At 41.1% G+C, this 23,285-nt stretch overlaps 1 protein-coding gene across 5 annotated transcripts in view; it reads left to right on the top strand.

Moving 5' to 3' along the window:
* Nucleotides 1–23,285, top strand: part of EML6 (EMAP like 6) — a 184,638-nt gene that overhangs the window by 132,631 nt on the left and 28,722 nt on the right. Inside the window, exon 29 of one of the 5 annotated variants that reach the window (XM_072987369.2) lies at nt 7,427–9,582. The exons of 3 other annotated variants lie outside the window; for them this stretch is intronic. In XM_072987369.2, the coding sequence (XP_072843470.2) occupies nt 7,427–7,556 (130 nt within the window). In that variant the 3' untranslated portion in view covers nt 7,557–9,582. Of the gene's footprint in view, nt 1–3,327; nt 3,967–7,426; nt 9,583–23,285 lie in introns of those variants that run through there. One more of the 5 variants, XM_078382327.1, reaches the window with a different exon arrangement.

Raw genomic sequence — 23,285 nt, 5'->3', positions numbered from 1 at the left:
AGGCCACAGGTTATTGTTTTATCATAGGAAATCAATTAGCTGATGCAGAAGATGCCCTTTTCAGGTAGTTGTAGGACAGGACTATCAATTTATATTTCTGAGCTTTCCCTGGCCTCTGCATAATCACAATGTCAAAGTGCAAGGCAGAGTGAATATGTGTGAAGAATACAGTTGCAGGCATAAAAACATCCTTCTTGACACTTTCAGCTTTGACTTTATTAAAGGAAAGTTCAGTTAAAAACACCTATGGGTGTTGCTTAGTGAAATCTGCCAAGCCAGTTGCTAGAGCAGAATATAATCTGTATAATGGTTAAAGACAGAATTTCAACATCCAGCACATACTCTAGCTCCTTGATAACTAGTGAAGTCAGAATAAATTCTGCAAAATACTCATTCAAATATTTTGCAGGGAAAAAATATATGAGGGAAATATATGAGGGAAAAATATATGAAAAGTTGCATAGTTATGTGTAGGCTGCCAGAATTCAGCTTTTGTTGAATCAGAGGCTGGATTGCCTGGCTGAAGAATTTTGATTCAATTTACAATCATTGTTGATGTTTACGAGGTATGAGATACAGAAACACACAGGATTGTTGTGTTTGACATGTTGAATCAGAAAAACTGTATTCTGAAAGCAAATCCATGTGAGTTTCTACAAAGCCAGTAAATTCCAGTGCCAGTCCTAATACACATAGCCTTGCTTCTAGATCTAAATCCCCAAACTTCTGGTTTCCTCCATTGACTCCAGTGTTAGCTTTCCTCACAAAGAAATAGTAGCTTTTGGATGGGTTGGCGGTTGGATTGTGATATATGGAGAGAAGATTACTCCTGTTCTTTGGGGCAGTGCCCAACCTGCTTGGCTTACTTCACATGTGTTATTTTTGAGTAAATATAACATGTGTTCTGAGAGTTCGTCACAGAAGTATGGGAGTATAGTAAAATTCTTTGTGCCAGTTTTTTACTCTCCCAGGTAACAACAAATAATACATTGCTACTACCTATAACAATACATATTGTGGAACTGCTATCCATGCATTTAGCATGTTTTGTTACTTCTAAACTCTCTTGCTAGTTTGAATTCATTCTGAGCTTTAGTCTTTCTAACCTTCTCTCTACAAACATTGTCTACTTGCTTGTACTCTTCCTTAGTGATTTACTCCCATCCACTATAAGTGCCTTCTCTTCGAGAACTCCTGACCATGAGATCTCACCCACTATTTCCTTTAGATTTTTAAAATCAGCTTGCCTAAAAATCTAGAGTGCCCGTCATACTCCTCTTCTGCTTTCCCTTTTCTCAGAATAACAAAATCCAAGAGAGTGTTGTTCTATTGTTTTATGTGATATACTGTTATAAAAAATTCTGTACACTTTGATTTTAAGATGGCTTGATTTAAAAGAAAGGGTAGAAGAAATCTAATAAATAATATTAACAAATTTTTGTCATTAAACTGAAGGTTTGCAGGGATATGTGAAATGCTCTTAGTAATGGGAGTATTTCTACTCACATTATTTCTGCAGCCTATTTTTGAACTTTGGACATGATTATGAGGAATCTGGTGAGAAAGGTCACATTATTAAACTTGCTTGTGGGTTCAAGTATAGGCTGCAGAGAAAGTGTAAAATGTCTAGAAATCCTCCCCTTAGCCCATCTGTGTTTAGCTTCTTTGTTTCTTGTCACTCCCCACCCCAAAAGAGAGCCTTTATTTAGAAATACTACTATGTAACTTTTTCAGGTAAATACAGAGAGGTTTGTTGTGGGTTTTTCAGGCTCTTTGGCCATGTTCTGAAGGTTGTTCTTCCTAACATTTCGCCAGTCTCTGTGGCCGGCATCTTCAGAGGACAGGAGTAACACTCTGTGCTCTGGTGCAGCTTGTTTGGGAGCTGTAGGATCAGCTTTTGTCCTTTTCAGGAGATGGGTGATGATGGTGAACAGTGTGTTTTTGTTGTGGATGTGAGGTTTATTTTTCAGGGGTAAACATTTTCTGAAATATATTCTTCTTTGCATTTCGGCATAACACTAGTTTAATAACTTCAGATATTGTATAGCAATTGTGGGTTGGTTGAGTCTATGTAACTCAACTTTTTTAGTTTTTGCAAGAGGGAGTTAATCTTTGTCACCTTCCTGAAAAGATTCAAGGGAAAAAATGATTGGTCAGGTCTGCTTTGATTTTGATTCCTGCACCGAGCAGACGATTGGACTTGATGGCCTTATAGCTTCCTTCTAACTTCATTATTCTTTGATTATGTGATTTATGCAGTCCATAGACTTTCTTCATCCCCTTTCCCAAAGCATTCTTTCCATCCCAAAGCATTCTTTCCATGAGACCCTCTTAAACTTTTCTACCACACACGCCCACTTTCTTGCTTTCCAAGCAAGCATCTGTCTTTGCTCACCAACCAATATTCATATGCACTACTTACACATAGGAGGCAGTGGTCCATGGGGTCATGAAGAGTCGGACATGACTTAACAACTAAACAACAACAACAATGAAATATAGATGAAGTTTGAATAAATTTAAAATGTTAAGGTGATCAGACTATTTTGGACCAGACGCAGGCTACTTCAATAGCGTTATCTTGGTCATTTGCTAGATCTTCTTTTGTTCATGTGGTAGGGCATAATTTGAATGGACGTAAGTGCATTGATTGAGTTTCTTCACAGTCACAGAAAATTTGTTCTGTATCCAAATAGATTCATTCTACTTGGTTAATCTTCCTACTTCACTTCAAAGTCTATTAAGTGACTTCCAGATAGTCCAAGTAGAGTCTTGTTCTGTTGAGAGACACTCTTCAGCATTCATCCATTCAACAAGCTGGATTGTTTTTGTTTTCCATTGGTTTAGCCTAGCTTCTTCTGGTTTCACATGATAATATGAATCATTGCAACAGTATATTGAAGTGTAACTTTACAAAAAATATCAAAGACATTACAAACAAAATATGTTTGTGTCCATAATGTGAAGTTAAATTGATAGAAAACAAACCCTATTGTCGGGTGGGGGAAATTGTGCCATCCAGATTTCGTTGTTTCCATTTCCCATCCATCCCTGGTCGGAGAGGGGAAAGGGTTAAAACTAAATTTGTTTTTTAAAAACTTGAACTATATTATTTTTCCATTGGAAATGGGATATTTTAAACTACCCTAAAAGCCTTGTCATAGGCATCCTTCAGTCTTGAGAGACTATGGTATCATGCTCTGTATGAAGGTCTTGGAACAGCGTCTAGTGTGGCTGAGAAGACCAATTCAAGAGTGACAATCTCTTCCACACTGAAGACAAATATAATCTGTCCCCTGTCCAGCTCCCTGGTTTTGCTCATTTCAGGACTGCCTCTTTGCCTCGGCCTGCTGTACAAGTGTCTATTCTACCAGAATGGTAGGTAAAATGATCCGTTTATGATTTAACTCCTATCTGCATGCCAGTTTAATGTTTGGAGAGAAGGAAACAACTTTTCCTTTCTCTTCTATTTATCTCTTTTACCTCCTGCTTTCTTTTAGTTTGACCTTAGGACTCTCTCAGGCTGGCAATGCAGCGGGAGAAACAGAAGACAAAATATTTCTTGCTGGATCCATAGTTAAACTAAAGTTCCTTTAAAGACTGCAAGCATGAAATATAAGTTTGAGATGAGGTGTTACCAAGTTTCATCTCAGGGGATCTAGATTCAGTTTGCTCTCTCGCTTCCTGTAGACAAAGGACTTATTCTGTGCTGGTCAGAAGCAACCGTTTCTGGAAAGATAAAAATCCTTATACTGTATCAGGAAAGGTGAAAATGGTATCGAATCTAAATTCATCAAGTCCTATAGCTTCAGCATCTTGCTCGGATGGCTTTTAGACATTCCGTTTCTTTCTCTTTCCTTCATTCCCACCCAACGCCAAGCTCTACAGTGACGACCCAAAGTCCTGAAGACTGGCATTTTTTTATTTTTTAATGCTCCAGAACAGATGGGAAACCCTAGTTCTGAATTTTGCTCATAGACCAAAAAGATGGGTTTCCCTGTCTGTTCTCCTTGTGACGTGGTGGCACTGCAGGCTAAACCGCAGAAGCCTGTGCTGCAGGGTCAGAAGACCAAGCAGTCATAAGATTGAATCCACGCAACGGAGTGAGCGCCCGTCGCTTGTCCCAGCTCCCGCCAACCTAGCAGTTCGAAAGCATGTAAATGCAAGTAGATAAACAGGGACCACTTCGGTGGGAAGGTAACAGTGTTCCGTGTCTAAGTCGCACTGGCCATGTGACCACGGAAGATTGTCTTCGGACAAATGCTGGCTCTATGGCTTGGAAACAGGGATAAGCACCGCCCCCTAGAGTCGAACACGACTGGACAAAAATTGTCAAGGGGAACCTTTACCTTTACCTTCTCCTTGTGAGGAAAGGTAGGCTAATAAAGAGGAACTTGTTCAAAGTAATCCAGGAACTACAAATGCTCTGTGAGGACTTCAAGCATCCTAATCTAACCATGTGTGTTTCCACATCCGCTTTCAAAGATCCGTTTGCCAAATCAAACACCCTGCATCAGTGCCTTTGTCACTGAACTGAAATTTGAACAGATAGATGTACATTATTTACTATTGCCATGCCCAGCATAATTGTATTACCTACATTTATATGCTGCTTTTCTCCTAATTAGTTTAAGACAGTGCACATGGCTATTTTCATCCCCACTTTATCCTCACTTCCAAAAATAGTGTGGTAGCATTTTATAACAGTTGCAATTATTGGATTTAATTTCTTTTCAGGATGCAACCACTTTTATTATTCAAATGGTACAGCAGCTGTTTCTAGCTGGAAAAACAGCCATGCAAAAAATTCAAGCTTAGACCTTCATTATTAAACTATGTTGAATTAAATTGCCCATTTATGTTAGCAAGAGTCCAACTTCCCTGTTAATGTAATTGATTGCAAGGGTATGGGTCATGCTTATCTCTGTCCCCAGCAGGTGGTAAGGGATAATGGGGGAAATTATTATTTGTTCATTAACACCTCAGGCAGATATTCACACTGTTCTTACTGATAGACTGCTTCTGACTGGTCACTACATTTCTAAATGCCAAAAAAAAGAAGGAGCTCTAGAATTATGTCTGGGTATTTGGAAAAACTGACAGAGTCAAGTCATCCCAGGTATAATATTCTAATCTTTAGGGAAAACCACAGAAAAGTTCCTGTTGTATTACAGCAGACCATACGTTTTTTATCAATAGCATTTTCATAGGATTTCTCTGAGTGAATGTATGGTAGGGTTGATCAACAGTCACTCACTTGTATCGTAAAGGATACTAACAAGAGCATCAACACCCCCAAAGCTCAAGTAATTTAAATATTTGTGGGCTACAGCATTAGCCATAAGGACTGGATTTGGGCATGCTAAAAACATTTATAAGAAGCTTGCTCTCTATAGTCAGCAGCTTATGGTTTCAGGAGAGTTTAATACAGTAGGACTGCACCCCCATCCACTGGATCAGCATCTGCAAATTTACATATATTCATGATGTACATGTTTATATGCATGTGAATATATATACTAATACCCACAGTTTTTAGTATCCACAAGGGGCATGGAACCAATCCCCAGTGGATATGGGCATCCTGCCATTGTCTCTGGCTCCCTCTAGTGCCTAGTTCTAGTAAATACAACATGGAAATGTATAAATATGTATTTCAGTGGGGTTTTATTTAATATTTTCATGCAATGGATAAGAGAATATAAATATATATTCATATTCATTACCAGAACTGGCCACTAGAAGGCAACAGGGACCATGATATGTATTCTTCACTAACAAGTATTCATAGCATGCTCTCCTGCTCCATCTGGTGGCCTGTTATGGTACTACATGTGAAAATAGTTTTTTTCTTGATCTTTTTTTCTTTTTCTTTTAATATTTTTATTTTCATACTGTGGATAAGTGAAACTGTGGATACTGATCCCATGATTACAGGGGTCCTACTGTATATCATTCACTACTTCTGCATTTTTGAGCATCCATTGGATGGGCTTGGAACCGATCCCCCGTGGATACCACGGTCCTACTGCACTTGCAGCTCTGTCAAAATTTCACCTACATCTGAGAAATAATATTGGGACAGATACTAGCTACATTGGGATGAGCACCTGTGGCTTTACTAACCATGGTTTATGAAGTCATTGATGAAGACCATGGGTGCACACTTTTTGTCTTTCCCTTCCTTTCATTTTTCATTCACTTTTGGACAATGATTTTTAGCTCCCATTAAATCACTGTTCCCTATCATGTTAGAACTGGGTAGCTCTGTTTTAATGTCAGTTAACAAACATATTTAACAAATCATGGCACTTAGGTACATCTTCATAAACTATGTTTTATAGAACTTCAAGCCAGCCCTTCTCATTGAGGGCCATATAGCCCCTTGGGGGGGCACTGGTACATTTGAAGGGGGGGCAAAAAACTGAAAATGTTTTAAAGCATGGCAAGGCTCCAGATGGGCAAGAAAGCCCTTCCTCTTCCACAGGGCTTGGCAGGCAGCTGGCACATGCGGTGATATTGGTGACGGCAGGAGTGACTTCGAGGGGTGCACTCCCCAGCCATCACCATCCAAAGGCCTCCATAGAAGCAAGCCCTGCAGAGGCATAAAGGCAGTCTGCTCCACAATGGGATGAAAAATGGAGCTGTGGAAGGTGACTTCCCAGGTAAAAATAAACATTGCTGGGTGGGCCAGTGCTGGCCATCTAACATTATTCTTGCCTGGGAGAGTAGCAATCATTTGCACTGCGTAAAAATACATGTGTGATAGAAGCAGTTTTGCTCTGAATTGCAGATAACCTACATTAAAAAGCTGGCTGCAGTTAATCTGCAATACATAGTTCCAGCCCAACTGAACCATTCAGTTGCATTCATTGCTGGATAGCTCAGTGGTTTAGGTTGGGAGTTCGATTCCCCACTGTGCCTTCTAGACAGGGACTGGACACAATGATCCATAGGGCCCCTTCCAGCTCTGCAGTTCTAAGAAGATGGTGGTGATCTCATTTTTTTTAAGAGCTGATGAGAGTAATCTAATCCAATACCTCATTTTGGTTTACCAAAGATTATAAATGCTTGATTTTTGATTTGTCACTGTATATCCAAATGTTCTGTTTATATTAAACCCATCCAGTTAAAGCAGCCATATTTAATGTCCACAAGAGATGTAACATCTGTTTTTGTAGTGATTACTAGAAAGACAGGTCTGGCTACAGCTTCAAAAGAAACTCTGCAGCTATTTTAGGATGATGTGTTTTGTTCAGGTAATTAACGGATGTTTCTCTCTCTCCCGATCCTTCTTGTTCTTCTTCTTTCCCTTCTTCTTCTGCCCATGTCTCCCTCCTGTCATCCCCCTTATTTCTCCCCCCCCCTTTTTTTTCCTTGCTCCTCTGATTGGCTCCCCGCCCTTTGCTTTGTTCGTGTAATTTAGGAGCGGGGCACCTATCAAAGGAGCCCCAGGAACGGTCTCGTGGTGTGGGAGTCCTAAGAGAAGTGCTCCCACACCACAGGGCAATTTGATCAGTGGCGGGACTGTCCCGAGCCATCCAGCACAATTGTAAGCCATACAAATCTTATATACTTAGGAAAATGTGAACAAATTGTATCTTGAATGAGGACCACCATTTTTATTTTGCACTGACTCTGGATTGCTTTATCTGAATAGATCAGAATGTTAATAACACTCCTGACATCTTTCCATGTTACTAAAATCTGGGACACTTCACAGGTCTGCATTTTGCACTTTCCTAACATTTTCCTGGCAATGTTTGTATCTGCTTGATTTAGGAACCAATCACCTCTCTAATAACTGGCATAGTCACGAGCCTGAAAGTGAAAGCTAAAGGCAGAAGGCAGGTTAGAGCTCTGTCCTTCCTACCCACCTAACACACCAAGGGGATTTTTGATACATCACCCACAACGTATTAGACAGTGCACCCGATAAAATACATGCAACCTTGCCCTCAGTACTGTGGTGCAGCTTAGCTTGGATCCAAATTGTACTTTAAGTGCTTTGTCAAACTACAGATACAAGAATTCCATAGGATGAAGACATGACACAAAGTGCAGTCAAACTACTATAGTGGTGAAGAATAGATACATATTAAGGCTGCATTCTATGAATGCCCTGTACTGTACTTTGTTTATTTGTGACATCAGTGCCATAGATAGCCCACCCAGGGCCTGTGTTGTCAGAATATGTTCTAACATTTCCCTTTTTAGACAATATTATCAGGTATTGTTAGCTATCCAGTGTGTTATAGTGGATACAGGGACAGACTTATTAGATTAGGCATCCTTCTAGAACTCAGAAAGATTTGGGTTCACGTCTTTGCTTAACTATTGAAACCCACTAAATGTGTGTGTGGAAGTGGTAAAGTCACTCCTTAGATATCTCACTTCACCTTGAAAACTCTGTTAGGGTCACCATAAGTCAGTTCAGACTTGACAGCAGATTGCATTCTTAAACCCCTTCTATAATCTGTACATAAAATTAACATTAAAACAAGAAAGATCTGCATTAAAATAAGAGTAATCCTATCTTTCAATGATTGTTTTCTTTCTTTCTTTCTTTCTTTCTCTCTCTCTCTCTCTCTCTTTCTCTCTCTCTCTCTCTCTCTCTCTCTCTCTCTCTCTCTTTCTTTCTTTCTTTCTTTCTTTCTTGGTCACAGGCCCAAGTTGTTTTCACTGCTTCTGATAGTAGCAGCTGGCTGATGTGACTCACCCAAAGGACATCAGGGTTCTTGAATGCTGAGAGTGACTGAATTTTGCATTTATATTTGAATTGTACATTCGGAGAGGTCTTTCATGGGAGATTCTTAAATCAATGTTTGCAAATGTTGCTTTCCTGCCAGCTTGCCTCATGGATGTTCATAGTTCCACTCTTTTCCCGGTGCCACCCCACAATGGGCCTGCTCAATTAATCTTTACTCACGTTGAAGTGTTGGGCTCTTACACAGCTTCTCTTTCATGGAAAAGATAGAACGTGAGCTGGCTTATAAGAACTTGGCTGCCTAATCTGATACAGGAACAAAATGAATGTTTCAAGAAAACGGTCAGGGAATATCTGTCCCTCAAGTCCTTTTCAGAAGAAAAGCTCACATGCTCACCCCCTAGTCATTCTTGGATATCAGAGTATTCAGGCCTTAAAGAATCCTAATTTGTCAATGTGCTGAAAGGGTATTTCCATCATCTCTTTCTACACACGGTCACCAAAATGGTGGAAGAGGGGAAGGTCCCTGCTGATGTAGAGATCCTCTGCTTAGGCATGCACCTCTTCCCTTCAGATTCGTTTGTAAATGCATGTGGAATGCAGTGATAAAGAGCTTTTGAAGCTAAGTGCTCCAGGCTTAGCATTTTGACAAATCATAATTTTCTAGCACTCAAATAGAGCTTATCTGAGTATACCCTCAATGCACATGTAGGAGGTCCCTCCATACATTCAGTTGACTATATGACCATTGGTGGCTTGGCCAGAAGTATACCCAACAGTAGCGAGTGCATCCTTGCTTATGTGTCCACTGGACATCTGGGCAGTTTGTATGAAAATAGCTCCTATAAGTATTCCCCCCAATGTATAAGTTGTATGCCGTCATTGAATATAGCATCCTACAAAGTTATATAGGCATCATAATGTCTTGTTCCCATTGGAGCTGATAATCAGCTGGGGGATCTTAGAGCAAGGAAGATATTTTGATTTGGAGGGCTAAAGAAATATTTTGTTTTCTTTTGCAAGGACAGCCCAGGTTGCTTTCCTTTATACACAGCTTGGGAACCCAGCTGTGCAGACTGCATGGCTTCTCCTGGTCTCTCATGAGCTCGTGTCAAACCATGTTGATTGCAGTGGCTCTGCACAGACTAGAAATAGCCCAAAATGAGAGTAGTTCTGGTCACACACATCATTGCCTCTAAACATCCTGTCATTTTCTCTTGTCATTTCAAAGTCATCTGAAGATTCCAGCAAATCACAGCTGTATTTCTTCTTCTAGATGGAATCGTAAAATTGTGAAGTGTGGTCCTTCGACTCAGGCCTAAACAGAATGGGGACTGCAATACTAACAATTTTTACTAGATTATTTCTTGTCTAAAAACCCTCCACGTTGAGCTGTCATCAGCTGCTCTTCCTTGATGCTTTCAGTTCAGTTGAAGCTCTTCTTAAGCAAAAAGGAAGTTTTATTAGTGCATGTAATAAATATAAGCTAGTGATGTGTTCAGACAGCATAATTTGGAATTTTTGTTCTGTGTTCTATCCTTTCTGAGGGTGTTGTCTACTCTTTATACATCATGCCTTTCTTCCTCTCCATTCTTCTTTACTCTTTGCACACTCAAAGCACGCTGGAGATTATAAAGAGAATAAAAATCGGTCTTAAACAAACCCCTTGTGCAGAAGAGGAAGCTAATATATTCATCTGATGCAGTGCAACACCCCCACGCAGTTGAAGGCTACTCATGTATTATTGATCTAAGTTTCTTTTTAAATTCACAAAATTTTGCCAGCATAGCATATTGGAAAAGAATGCTCTGCCAGTTCTAAATCCACAACAACCAGGCAAAAGAAATATTTTGCAGAGAACCCTAGATGTCCACCAATTTAGGCAGGAAATAAAAATTAGAGCTCAGATTGTTTAACCACCTCCAATCCCATATTCCTTTAAATGTTCAGTTTTGGGGGTCCTGAAAATGCCAACGAAGTACTTCATGTCGCACCACTCCTCAAGCTGCTCATAGCTAACAGCAGTTAGAGTTCAGCCTCTGGAGGGCCGGGAAACACTTCATTAACACTTCAGAATCACTTTATTAACAGAGCATAGAGTGCTGTCCTCTGAAGATGCCGGCCACAGAGACTGGCGAAACGTTAGGAAGAACAACCTTCAGAACATGGCCAAACAGCCCGAAAAAACCCACAACAACCATTAGATCCTGGCCGTGAAAGCCTTCACGGATACTTTATTAACACTTCAGAACCAGGTTCAAATTTATAGTTTTAACATATAAAGCCTTTAACAGTTTGGGACCTGTCAGAGTGTCTCTCCCAGAGAATTGCTGCCTGTTTTACCTGATCCAGGCCATGTTGCAGGTGGCCGTGCCAAGAGAGGCGAGGAGGACTTCTACGAGGGTCTTGGTGGTGGCCTCGATATCTGGAAGAGTTTCCCTTTGGAGATCCAGCAGGCATTCTCCCTCCAACCCCTTTAAGAAACTACTTAAAACCAAACTTTTTAAAGAAGTCTTTAGAGACATCTTCTCTTCAGCTAACCATGGTACCCACAATCTCATCATTGCTACTGAGGATTATCGCCGTCCCTTTTCCCCCCCTTAGGCCAATTATTTGTTAGGAATGTTATTGGTTTCTTTGTTTACTTCTTTTCCTTATGTGTTTACTTTTACCGGTTTGAAGGCGAGATGGAATGGGAAAGGTTTATGTTGTGTTGCAAGACCACCCATAGGAGTAGATTTCCATTAAGTAGGGTGGTATAAAAATGCAATCCGTCAATCGGTCCAAATGGGCTTCTTTGTAACAGACCTCAGCGCCATGGAGATTTGCTTCCATGGATGCTTGTCCTTCAGCTATTTTTAAAACCGCACACATTTAACAAGTAAAACAAAAATAAATTGGCAGGAACACTCCTGGGGATGGCGGATATGAAAAGATATGTTGGCAACACGAGAGGCGCTAACTAAACCACACTTTACACAGCTTTGTTTTTCTACCTTGATGAAAACTAGGAAAAATGTGCTCCCAAACATAATCAATTTCCTGTCAGCTAGTTATCCCATTCATCAAACATCATTAACCTTTCCCATTACATTAAAAATAAATGTGGCATACAGTTCTCTTTGGGTGGCTTATTGCTAACAGATGAGGCAGCCAACCAGCTGGTGCAGGGAGATGGTCTGGCTCTTTGTTTTTATGCAGTTAATTGGCATGGCAGCTCAGCCGTGCCATGTGCATAACATCCAAGTGTAAAAAGCCCCTAGGAATCTTACATCTGTAGAAAAAAAATAGAACTAACCGCTCATTCGGGGTTGCTCTGGAAATGTCTCCAGTTTGCCAGTGTGAACTAAGGGACTGCCCAGGTTTGGGGCTCCAGTATCAGTGGGATGTTGAGTCCACCAAAGTCCAAACTAGACGTTTACTCTTTTGTGTTTTTGGACCCCAACCCTAAGGATCCCCCCAGCAAAGTTCTGCAATTTTTGCCCACAGTCAGGCAGACTCCCTAGATTTCCCACATATACATGCTCAGAGAAGGGCTTGCCTCTCACATTGCATCAGCTTCTCCAGCCTTTGCATCCTGTTCTTAAATTTTAAACACATCCTACGAAGCCCAATGGTCAGCGAGACTGCAGCTCCCAGCATCTGCCATACCCAGGAAGTCAACCACCTGTACTGTCACATGACCGACTAGCAAAGGCCAGATCCTCTTCATCACAAGGCCAGGTCCTTCTGTTTCCAGAGCTGGATGCTGGGAGTCATAATCTTGCTGCCCACTAGGCTGTGTAGAGAGGACACCTCCTGAAGAACTGCAGCTGCCAGGGAGTAGCCACAGCACCTTTCTTCTTAAAAGAAAATAATAATACAACAAGAACAGGCAAGAAAGGCCAGAGAAGCGAATAACATCTGGCAGGGGTGAGGGGTGGGGAGAGAATGGTCTCTCCATCCATTATTTTGCTTTAAAGAAAGAGGAAATTGCCGTGGTGCTTTCTGGGAGTGGCAAGACTGCCTGGGATTCCCCATGAATCATTGGATGGGTAGTCTTGCTGCTGATTAGTTTTTTTAGAGGGCACCTCTCAAACTGGGAGTCTGATCACACGAGGCAAATGTTCCCCATTTGTAACGATACTTTCTATATCTCTGTTGTACCTAATCATGGTCACATGGTATATATACACGTTGGAACGATCATGATGATCATTCCAATGTGTTTTAACGTTACTGAATTGTTATAGCCAGCTACACTGTGGTACTGATTTATTCTCTTTCTTGTTTTCTGGGGTACTGCAGCCCCTAGATTTGATTTAGAAAGAAAGAAAGAAAATGAATGAATGAATGAATGAATGAATGAATGAATGAATGAATGAATGAATGAATGAATGAATGAATTTTACCAATACATGCTGGGAAGGTGTTCCTATTCAATAAAATTTCCTCTGTTGTGCTGGCACCTCTGGAAGAATTGCATTGCACTCAATGGGCCCAGCATCCCCATCCAGAGTTGTGTTGTTTGCCAGACAAGTGGAGTGATGCAACACCTACCGATGCCCTGGCACACCTGGCCATTAACATAAGTTTACATACGTATTGACATACCAGCCGTGAATTTTTTAATATATATAAAATATATATAAAACAGGGGAGCTGTGTGGCAATAATGGTAGCTGCCTTCCTCAGTGACTTGGCTTGGGGGGGGGGGGAATCGACAGGGTCATGCACACATGTCATACTGCTAAGGAATATATCAATATGCCATCAGAACAAATAATAGAAGCCTCCCAGTGAGCAGTCAATAAACTGCAGTTACACTGCTGGCCAGGTAAATGATTCAATAATGGCCATGTGTCATGTGATTGGCAATTTCTACCACAATCTAACAGGGATATAACTAGGGAACATTCGCCTCGTATGATCATAGGGGCCCTTCCAGCTCTGTAGTTCTAAGATTGTTATTGTTGTTGTGTTTGCTACTATAAGATGTAGTAACGGTCTTTTACTCTTAATGGCTACTGATTTTATATATATGAAATTTATATATATAAAATCAGTAGCCATTAAGAGTCTTTTTCTCTTTAAAGTCTCACGTATATATATATACACATTACTTCCAGTATTATGCAGTACACAGTTGCTAGGGGATGCAAAATTGATGGTGCTGTTGAAATCTGCATTTCTTGCACATGGCCTTCCTAGGCGTCTGATTATCCAGTATGAGAAACAAAATGCTCAGTAGAAGGAGCTAGAGACAATGTAGATCAGTGTCAAATCAATGTCCAGCAAAGGTCACATGCACCAAAATTAAGCAGAAGTCACATTCACCAAAGAAGGAGATACATCAAGTAGGCACTCAGGTTCCTAAACAGAGCAATCTGGGCTAATGGAATGTCACAGGAGACTGTAGTTTTTTTCCAGCAATAAGCTGATCACGTTGATGAACAGCAACTACGCTACAGTTGTAGAAGAGTAGTCAGTCCCCTGATGGCAGAGCAAAATGCAGGACCGCTCTCTCACTAGTGGTCCTGTGTGGCCCTGCCGGAAACAGATGCCCTCATGAATCTGATTCTCACAGGCTGATTCTCTGTCTAGAAGCAGTGCATCCCGCAGGAGAAAAGACTGTTTATTCTAACACAAACTCACCTCCGTCCACAGTTGGCCAATTAGCTTATTTTTGTTTCATAACAGGTCACTGGGGGATAGCACTGCTTTGTTTCCATGTCTAATGTTTCAGGCACATAGCACTGGAAGATTTTTCTGTTGCCTGGAGCAATAATATTGTACAAGGGGGAACTAAAGCCTTTGTCTTAACAAGCGATCTGATCCAAAGATCAGACCAGTAGCTCATTCTGTCACAGAGTTTCCTCGGTGGTACAGGAAGCAACAGCTAAAACAAATGAAACCAGGCAGCTTTGTAAGCAGAAGTGGAGCTGACAAGCAATAAAGGCAATGTGATCGTCCACTAATCTTTTTCACAGATTTACAACCTTATCTTCCAATGTCAGTTGCAAATCCCTTTGCTTTGCTTTGGCCATTATAGAGGAAACAATGGACACTCTTTGCCTGGTAGTCTGGCAAACAAGCAGCTTTGAGCTTGATCTCTGGAGGAACAATATTTTGTTACCTCTTTATTGCAAAGCTGCCCATCTTGTCTGTTTTGGCTGTGTGTTTTTATGATCCTTCTGCAGTACCAAAGCACGAGACTGAGTTTCCTGATGCTTTACCTCTCCAAAATGTTTTAAGCCTGTTTGTAATATTTAATAGTGCTTGTTCTTTTGACTGAATGCCACTCATGGCTTTTACATACATTCTTGTTATGTTGCTGGATAGAAAGAGTTAATACCTCTATTATGTTTTAACTTGCTTTCCTTTGGAGGCAGGGAATTGTCAAGTAAGTATAAGTCACATCCACAGGGAAAAAAAAGTCACAGATTTCTGTGAATGTACCATTCAGATTGCTAAGATTTGTTAATGGTAAATCTAATAACATGCAGATTTTTTTATTCATAGATTTTTTTAAAAAATATTTGTTTGAGTAATAAGTTAGTACATATAAAGCTTGCAAGGAGTATTGTATGATGAGTAAATGTTACAGTCTTTTTACCTTTCTTAAATGAATATTTAAGATGCCAACAAATTTTAGACATTGTGGATATATACATGCATATGTATATATGAATCCATTGAGTATTTTTGCATTGATGTGTCATGTACAGAAAAATATGAAATATATGTGTGTATATATTATATCTCATGTTTCTTATCCACTATGGCCATGTCATTGTGAATATTGTCTTCTTTGGGTGAAGATAGATATAACATTCTTAATATAAGTCACAATAGATGTTTATGATATGAGGTTTACTTCACAAGCTCACTTACACAAATACATGGCTTGAAAGTCAAAGCCTGGGTCAACTCATAATTTGCCCCTCCCATGTGTGAGCTACTCAACTTGTTTTTCAAACCAAAATATGTCCATCAATTCTTTTGTATGTCTAGCTCCCACTTAACAAAATAAAATAAAATCCACAAATACTTCAAAATATTTTTCAAGGACTGGAGAGGTAAGTCCTTGATATCACAGGCAATAGCCAATAGGCATCCACCATACCTTTTTATGGACATGCTGACATACTAGAAATTTACAGGTCATCTTGCCTTCGTCACCTCCTACCTTGCTGTGGACTTCTGTGGAAGTGTGTGTTTTTGAGACAACACTTTCAAAATTATTCCATTGGATTATAATGTTAGATCTGTCTTCACCTTTGCTCATGACCTGCTTTCTCCATAATCTTTGTGCCCATAATTCTTAAAGACTGTTACAAACACTGAGTATTTTTCAAACTGCTCCTTCAGAGGCTTTTGTTGAATTCCAGGCACACATTTAGTTTGATTTCATGTACTGTAGTTACTAGAGGGCATTGTTCCGATACGTGCAAAGACAGGAACAATGTGTGCCCAGTGCTTATCATGAATTTCCAAAGAGGAATGGGATTGAAGATTACTGAAGTCTTGTCCCTTTCTCCACAATTCATCAGACTGATCCTATGTAGAATATTTCATAGTGATCAGAACACAGAAAGAGAGGACTGGTATGGAATACAGACATTCCTTTACTACTCCTTTGCCTTAAGACATGCAAAATATTATTTTTGGAAATGGAAGTTAGGAATTTTCCCCAGTTGCAGCTTAGTAACTCTGACACAGATACTGATCGCAGTAGCTTCCATAGTCCAGTCAAAACCAGGGATTCCAATTTAAGAAGGGAGACCTCTGTTAGTCTGAACTTTGTAGACCTATCCAAAATGTTGAACTGTATCACTAAACAGATTCAGCACCTCGGACAGCTCATGTTAAATCCAAACTAGGACCTGAACAGATTCACTTGAGTCAAGATCATCATATATAAGCGGCACACTTTTTGGTTTTTTTTATAGCTCTAGCCCACATGTGGAGGCCCCCAAGCCAAAACCAGCCCATCAGGGCATTTCATGTGCCCTCGCAGTGTTGCCTGCTGGTGTGCAGTATATAATACACAGGCGCTGACTCGGTCACCCATAATGTTCCACAAGGATGCTGGGAATCCGCCCAGCGGGACTTCTAATCCCAGCATTCCAAGCAGCAAATAGTCAGAAAGTAATAATTGAATGAGGAGGATTTAATATGATAGATACATTTATATAGTCTTACAGATACAACCGGCCCTTTGAGGGCAACCCTAATGCCGATGCGGCCCAAGATGAAATTGAGTTTGACACCTCTGCTCTAGTCCCTTTCAAATCAATAGAGGAATGAAATAGTTTAGTGAGGAGGAGCATCTGGAACATGCTGGCTTCCACATGGAATCCTGCTTTGTGGGGAATAAGGAAGGCCACTCCATCAGGCGAGACGTCCTGTTGATAATAGCTGGACCAAGTGCTGGTTTGGCAAGCCGGCTTTTGCCTTCCCTGTCACTTCTAGTGTCTCCCCCCTCTCATGTTTTCCCTGTGGAAATTCACTATATGGGGAGCTTGTTTGGACATGCAACTATCTCTTGCCCTTGGTGCTCCCACTATTAGAGTGAAAAGCAAGTTTTGCCTCTTTTCAGTTGAAGCTAAGTTTTGTTCTTTTTTACTTTGTCACATAGACCTCAATGAGAGGAACTGAATTCTAATGTATGGTAACTGTTGTGTTCATAGTCCTGCTGTGGGTTTTATTTCACAATTGTACTAGAGCAGTGGTGGGGAATCCTCCAGATGTTTTGGACTACAGTTCCCATTATCCTTTACTGTGGGCTGTGCTCAATGAGGTTGGTAGCTATTATAGCCTAAAAATCTGGAAAGCCAAAGGTTCCCACCCTGATGATTCTAGGAACAGTTTGCTAGTTAGTCGTATGAAAATTCACTTAGACACCCCAGTAGACCAAGAGGATTTACATCCATATAAGTAGACAGAGGATTGTAGCTTTATAGCTCAATCCTATACGTCTGTTTGGTAGTTTGTCCTACTGAATTTTGTGGCACATTTCCAAAGTAAGTGGATATAGGGTTTAATCAATATCCCCACAGGATCTTTTTCTATCTTTCCAGTTAAAACAGGAAAAAATATTGTTGAAATCTTCATTTCTTTGGAATCAGTATAATTGTGTCTAAATCACACCTTAGATACAAGTGAGAACGTTCAGGGGCAGAGGAAGGGTGTTTTGCTCAACTGGGTGTACAGTTCAAATAGAATTAAATTATAATAAATCTATTGTAGGTCATCTGGAATGTCATGCAAAATTTCAAAGAGAAGACTTTTTAAGTAGCTACTTCAGGCTTGCAGGATTGCTACAATGCATGAAAGGTTGCTGGGGGCACCTTTCACTACTTCCTTTGAGAAAGGAATAACATAAAATAATGCACTGGATTACTTAACTCAGTAGCAGATGTTCCATAATGTTTCTATCTGCCCTTGAACCTTGCTCCAAAGTAGAGGCTTATGGACAAACTGGAACTATACAGTGGAGAAGCATTATTCTTTCCATTATATTATACTAGTACAACGGATCGAATAGTACACATATTTAGATGCAAACATAAATGGCCAGAAGTAAGAAATACATGCTTACAAACACTTGCGTTACTATCCAGGGAGTAGGGTTTTGCTGCAGCTCCTTGCACAGGGTCAAACTATGCATTGCAAAAAGCCTGTAAGTTGAAGAAGGAACTCCTTAAGTGCTGAAAGATGTCTTACTGTCACAGCACACGCCTTTTGCTTCTCCCGTGGTTTGCAAATTAGATTGTTTGCTTGTTTTTAGATTGGTCACTAGGAGGTAAAAGTGGGCTTCTGTGGAGTGCTGCTGGCCCTGATCCCCGGGTGCCCAGCTGCCAGGGAGACCCCAGACAATAACTCTGTGGATTCCAACAATGGTTTCAAACCCTGGGTAATCCAGGTGTTCTTGTACTGCAGTTCCAAGAAGGCTTCACTACTAGCTGTGCTGGCTGGGTTTTTTGGGACTGCAGTCCACGAGCATCTGGGTTACACTATGTTGGGAACCACTGGATTCCAGCTTTGCATCTTGACGTGCAACCACTTTTATTGGGGTAACTTATAACAACTGTCCTCTTCTCTTTAGCCACCCCGCCCCCCAGGATTTAGTTTCTGACACTTAGCCGAACCCCCCTCCCCAAGTGCTGTATGGGGCCCTAGTTGACTTCAATAGGATTAGGGCACAGTCCTTTTAGCAACAGTTGATAGAACCCGGTGAGGGGAGGCTCGTGTCCTCTGAGTTGCTTCTCCCAGAGCCTCCTCTGTGGCACCCATTGGCACTTGCCCTTCCAGCCAGAGAGCTGGAGTGGCTCCCGTTGGGCAGCAAGAACACCAAGGTTGTGATGGCATAGAACTCATGGGCTGGCTGGAGCGTAAGGGGTCCTGGGACCTCAGCCTCTTCCACAACCAAAAAAAATTGCACTTGGAGGGAGAGGGCTGCTCCAAGGATTCTGGTCTCACTCTGCATCTCTGAGTTAGCACAGAAAATGGAATCCTACACTTCTACTGCCTCTCCCCATGTCTCCTACTCTTCCTCAGAGGAATACTCTGAATTCTCCAGCTCCAGCCCTTTTATCCCTGCCACAGCTTCCCCCTCCGGCTGCCCTGAATCCAGCTGCTTCCCTTCCTCCAGATGTGGCTGCTTCTGCTTCTACCTGACGTGACCCCCTCACAGGTTCTCATTGGCAAGTTGGCTCAAATACAAGGGCAGGGGCAACTCTACCATGAGGTGCACCGAGGTGGTTGTCTTGGGCAGCGTGTGGCACTAAGGACAGCATGTGTGCTGTTCTGCTTCCTCCTTCCCCTCCTTCCCACTGACCCAGGAGAGTCTACAGTTTAGAGCAGCCATTCTCAACATTCGCTTGGCCGTGGCCATAAACACAATATGAAATATAGGCCATATCAGGATTGTATAAGTTGCATAACAAACTTTATAAGAGGATGTGTGAAGAATCGTTTCTGGTCTGTGTCCCTCTTCAAATATGCCAGGGCCCCTGACTGAGCGCTATCCCCCCCCCCGCCCCGTTGCGAATGGCTGGTCGAGAGAGCGGCTATTGCCTTGCGAACATTGCACCCTCCCTCACACTCCGATGCAACCAACAAAGAGGTGTGGAGGAGGAAGCAACAGCAGAAACCAAGTTGGCTGGACCAGAGGCCAGCTCACTTTCTTGAATGCCTAAGGCAAAGAGAGTGGAGGCAGAAGCAATGTAGCAATGAAAACAGTCCAATACAAGGAGGAAGGAAACAATAACTTTGGTCTGTTGGAAGGAAAGATGTGCTATTAACAGAACACACACGTACATACACCCCACAAAGGTGGCCTCTGATGTGGCTGCCTCTACATTCTCCTCTTCCTCAGGACCAGGGATTCAAAAGGGATGGAAGCCATCCTCTGGTGATTCAGGCTCCTATTTGCACTTCTCCTTTGGCATTAAATATGTCTCCTCACTGGTTGTATGGAGGAGGAGGAGATGTGCAGTGCGTACAAGGAGGCCAAGGTGGGGGGACCAGGGACCCCATGAAAGGGGGCAGTAGTTTGCTTCCCACCATAAGCTGTGGGACAGCTTGAGCAGCCTCTGACAAAGGTCTGCCAGAATCACATCTTTGGAGTACGAATATGATTCCTAACGACATGCTATTTGTAATGTACAGTTTGACCCTCATGATGTCCAGTCAGTAGCCAACTCAGATTTGTCTCATCTTCATAATCGACTACTGCAATAGAATAAAAATAAAATTTTTGTATATTGTTTGAGGCTCTTATATTCTGGACTTTTCATTATCTGTGTGCAGTGCACTGAAAACATATTTTGAAAGGCTGTGTGGAATATGCGGGAAGCACTCATGAAGCTTCCTTATTTCTTTTTTTTTCCCCTCCCTGTCCTGTAGGATCTTTAGTGCAGAGTTTTCCCCATGATGTCAGGGTATGACTTTTTTTGAGTTTGTGGTGCACCCTTTTCATTTCTGTTTTAGTTCTTGCTAGCATGTTTGAATAGCATGGCCGTGTGCCACACAGGAATGATTGGTCCGTGTGAAAGAGGCTTTGTGCATGAATGATTATAAGGGTGTGATTCTGTTTTCTGAGCTGTACTAAGTTTCTTACTTGGCTTTACTTGCTGCTCACAAGGGGATCAAGGTAAGTCTTTCATACTGAAGCATTTTGCTAGTGCTTAAAGTTAACATGTTTATCTGCTTCATTTGTGGTCACTTGATTTGGTTGTTTTTTTTTTTACTGTCAAATAATCTTATAATAAAAATATTAGTTGCCAACTTTGTGACAAGTTAAAATTTCAAAACTAGTTTTTGCCTTCAAGTCTACTATTACGTAGCATTGTACTTTCACTTATACCATTAATCTAGTGGATTTTTAATTTTTATCACAAATGATGGATGATTCTTACTGTGTTTAACTATAAAACATTCAAAGCATCTGTCATAACTGTTTTAACATTTAATAAAGATTAATTTTAGTATTGTGGGATTATTGTAAGGAGGAAATTCCCTCGATGTATATTTCTGTTATTACCAAGCTGTTTTATGAGAGTGGTTAATAATTTAAGCTCAGCAACCTAAGAACCAGATCAGAAGCAACATTTCTAAAGGACTACAGATGCTCCTTCTCATTGTTTTTACTGAAATGTCCCCCCCCCTTTCAAAATAGGAATCTGCCTGGGTCCTCTGATTTGATTCAAAGGCCAGCTCAGCATTTGGAGTCAGATACCAGTTTGGTTAGAAGTGATCCAGACCCCATCCAGTTTGCTCCAGACCCCAAATCTCAGTTGATTTAGAGATTGGGATTGCCCAATCTCTAAATTGGTTTTGGAAAACCAAAACAACTACATTTGCCCCCCCCACACACACACACAGATTTATGTGAAATCTGGAAGTATCTTAGAACTTAATAGGAGAGTAAATTTGCCAGATTTCAGACAGCTAGCTGCAGGGATTTGTATCCTGGTTACTTTAAAAATGTGGGTTTTAAAGAGAGATAAACATTATGCAGTTCTTAAAATCATGTGTACTCATCTGAGTGCTCAGTCTTGTCTATATAGTTTTTGTCCTCTCGTCTATCTAGAGACTGTAGAAAATTTTGAAGCTTACCCTTAAAGAACTGCATCAAAAAAGCCATTAAAAAAATAAGGAGGGTGAGTAAATGCTGCAGGGAAAGGAATTGCAATAGGGCAAGGAGGCAGCAGGCAGAATAAGTTCCACTACTTAAGGCACACAGAGACTCTTATAAAAGCAGATTTTGCTAGTCAAATCAATCAATCAGAAAGGCAAAGCAAGGATTAGGCAAAAGGCTCCTGGAAGCACATTAGCAGGACAAAAGGTAGGGAGGCGACTGTAATTATGCTCACAATACACCGAATGTGACTCCATTTGGAGGCATGTTTTAATCTGACCAGGGCTAACACTGCTAAACCTGGCAAAAGAATAATGAAGACCTGTGTGAATACACAACTCTCACAGCCTTATATGATTCATTCCCTGTTGTCACTGTGACTGAAGAGTACCGTATTTTTCCGTGTATAAGACGCCCCGTGTATAAAACACCCCCCCACTTTTCTAACCCAAAATTAAGAAATCTAAGTGGGGCTTAGCAAGTAGGGGGGGGGTGAAAGCAGGGATCAAAGCCCTGCATGATCACTTTGATCCCTGCTTTCCCCTCCACTTATTTTTGTTCTTTCCTCAGCTTACCTCTGTGTATAAGACGACACTCAATTTTTAGTCTAAAGATTTTAGACAAAAGTATAGTTTTATACACAGAAAAATACGGTGGGTTGAACATTTTGTGTTCCTTGTTGGGAAAAATGAAGAAGAAGAAGAAGAAGAAGAAGAAGAAGAAGAAGAAGAAGAAGAAGAAGAAGAAGAAGTCATAGTAGTAGTAGTAGTAGTAGTAAAGGAAGGCACTTGGATTTTGGAGCTGGCAGTTCCCTAAACTTCAGACCTATATGCAACAAGAAGGGGAAACATTGATAGGCTTGTCCCCTTGCCTCAGGCAGCTAGACATCCCACATGGAAGAAACTTGAAGGGTGGAATAGCTAATACCCTGGAAGAAAGAAACAACTTTCAAAATGATCTGGATAGGGCTGAAAACAACAGAATGAAATTCAACAGGGATAAGTGAAAAGTACAACACTTTGGGCAAAGATACCAAATGCACAGTTACAAGATGGGGGATACCTGGCTCAGCAATACTACAAGCAAGAAAGATCTTGGAATTGTCATAGATCACAAGCTGAATACGAGCCAGCAGTGTGATGTTGCTACACAAAAGGCAAATACTATATTAGACTGCATTAACAGAAGTATAGTTTCGAAATCCTGCGGGGTGCTAGTCTCCCTCTATTCTGCACTAGTTAGGCCTCACCTTGAGTGTTGTGCCCAGTTTTGGACACCACACTTCAAGAAGGATGCTGATAAATTGGAACCAGTCTTATACACGGAGGAGGGCAACAAGGATGATCAGGGGGCTGGAAACCAAGCCTTATGAGGGAAGGGTGAAAGAATTGGGGATGTTTAGCCTTGAGAAAAGAAGACAAAGGAGTGATATGATAGCACTTTTCAAATACT

Source organism: Pogona vitticeps, chromosome 1 (genome assembly GCF_051106095.1).
Source record: "Pogona vitticeps strain Pit_001003342236 chromosome 1, PviZW2.1, whole genome shotgun sequence".
Classification (NCBI taxonomy): domain Eukaryota; kingdom Metazoa; phylum Chordata; class Lepidosauria; order Squamata; family Agamidae; genus Pogona; species Pogona vitticeps.
Note: the sequence above shows the minus strand (reverse complement) of the source record. Positions and strands in the feature narration are given on the sequence as shown.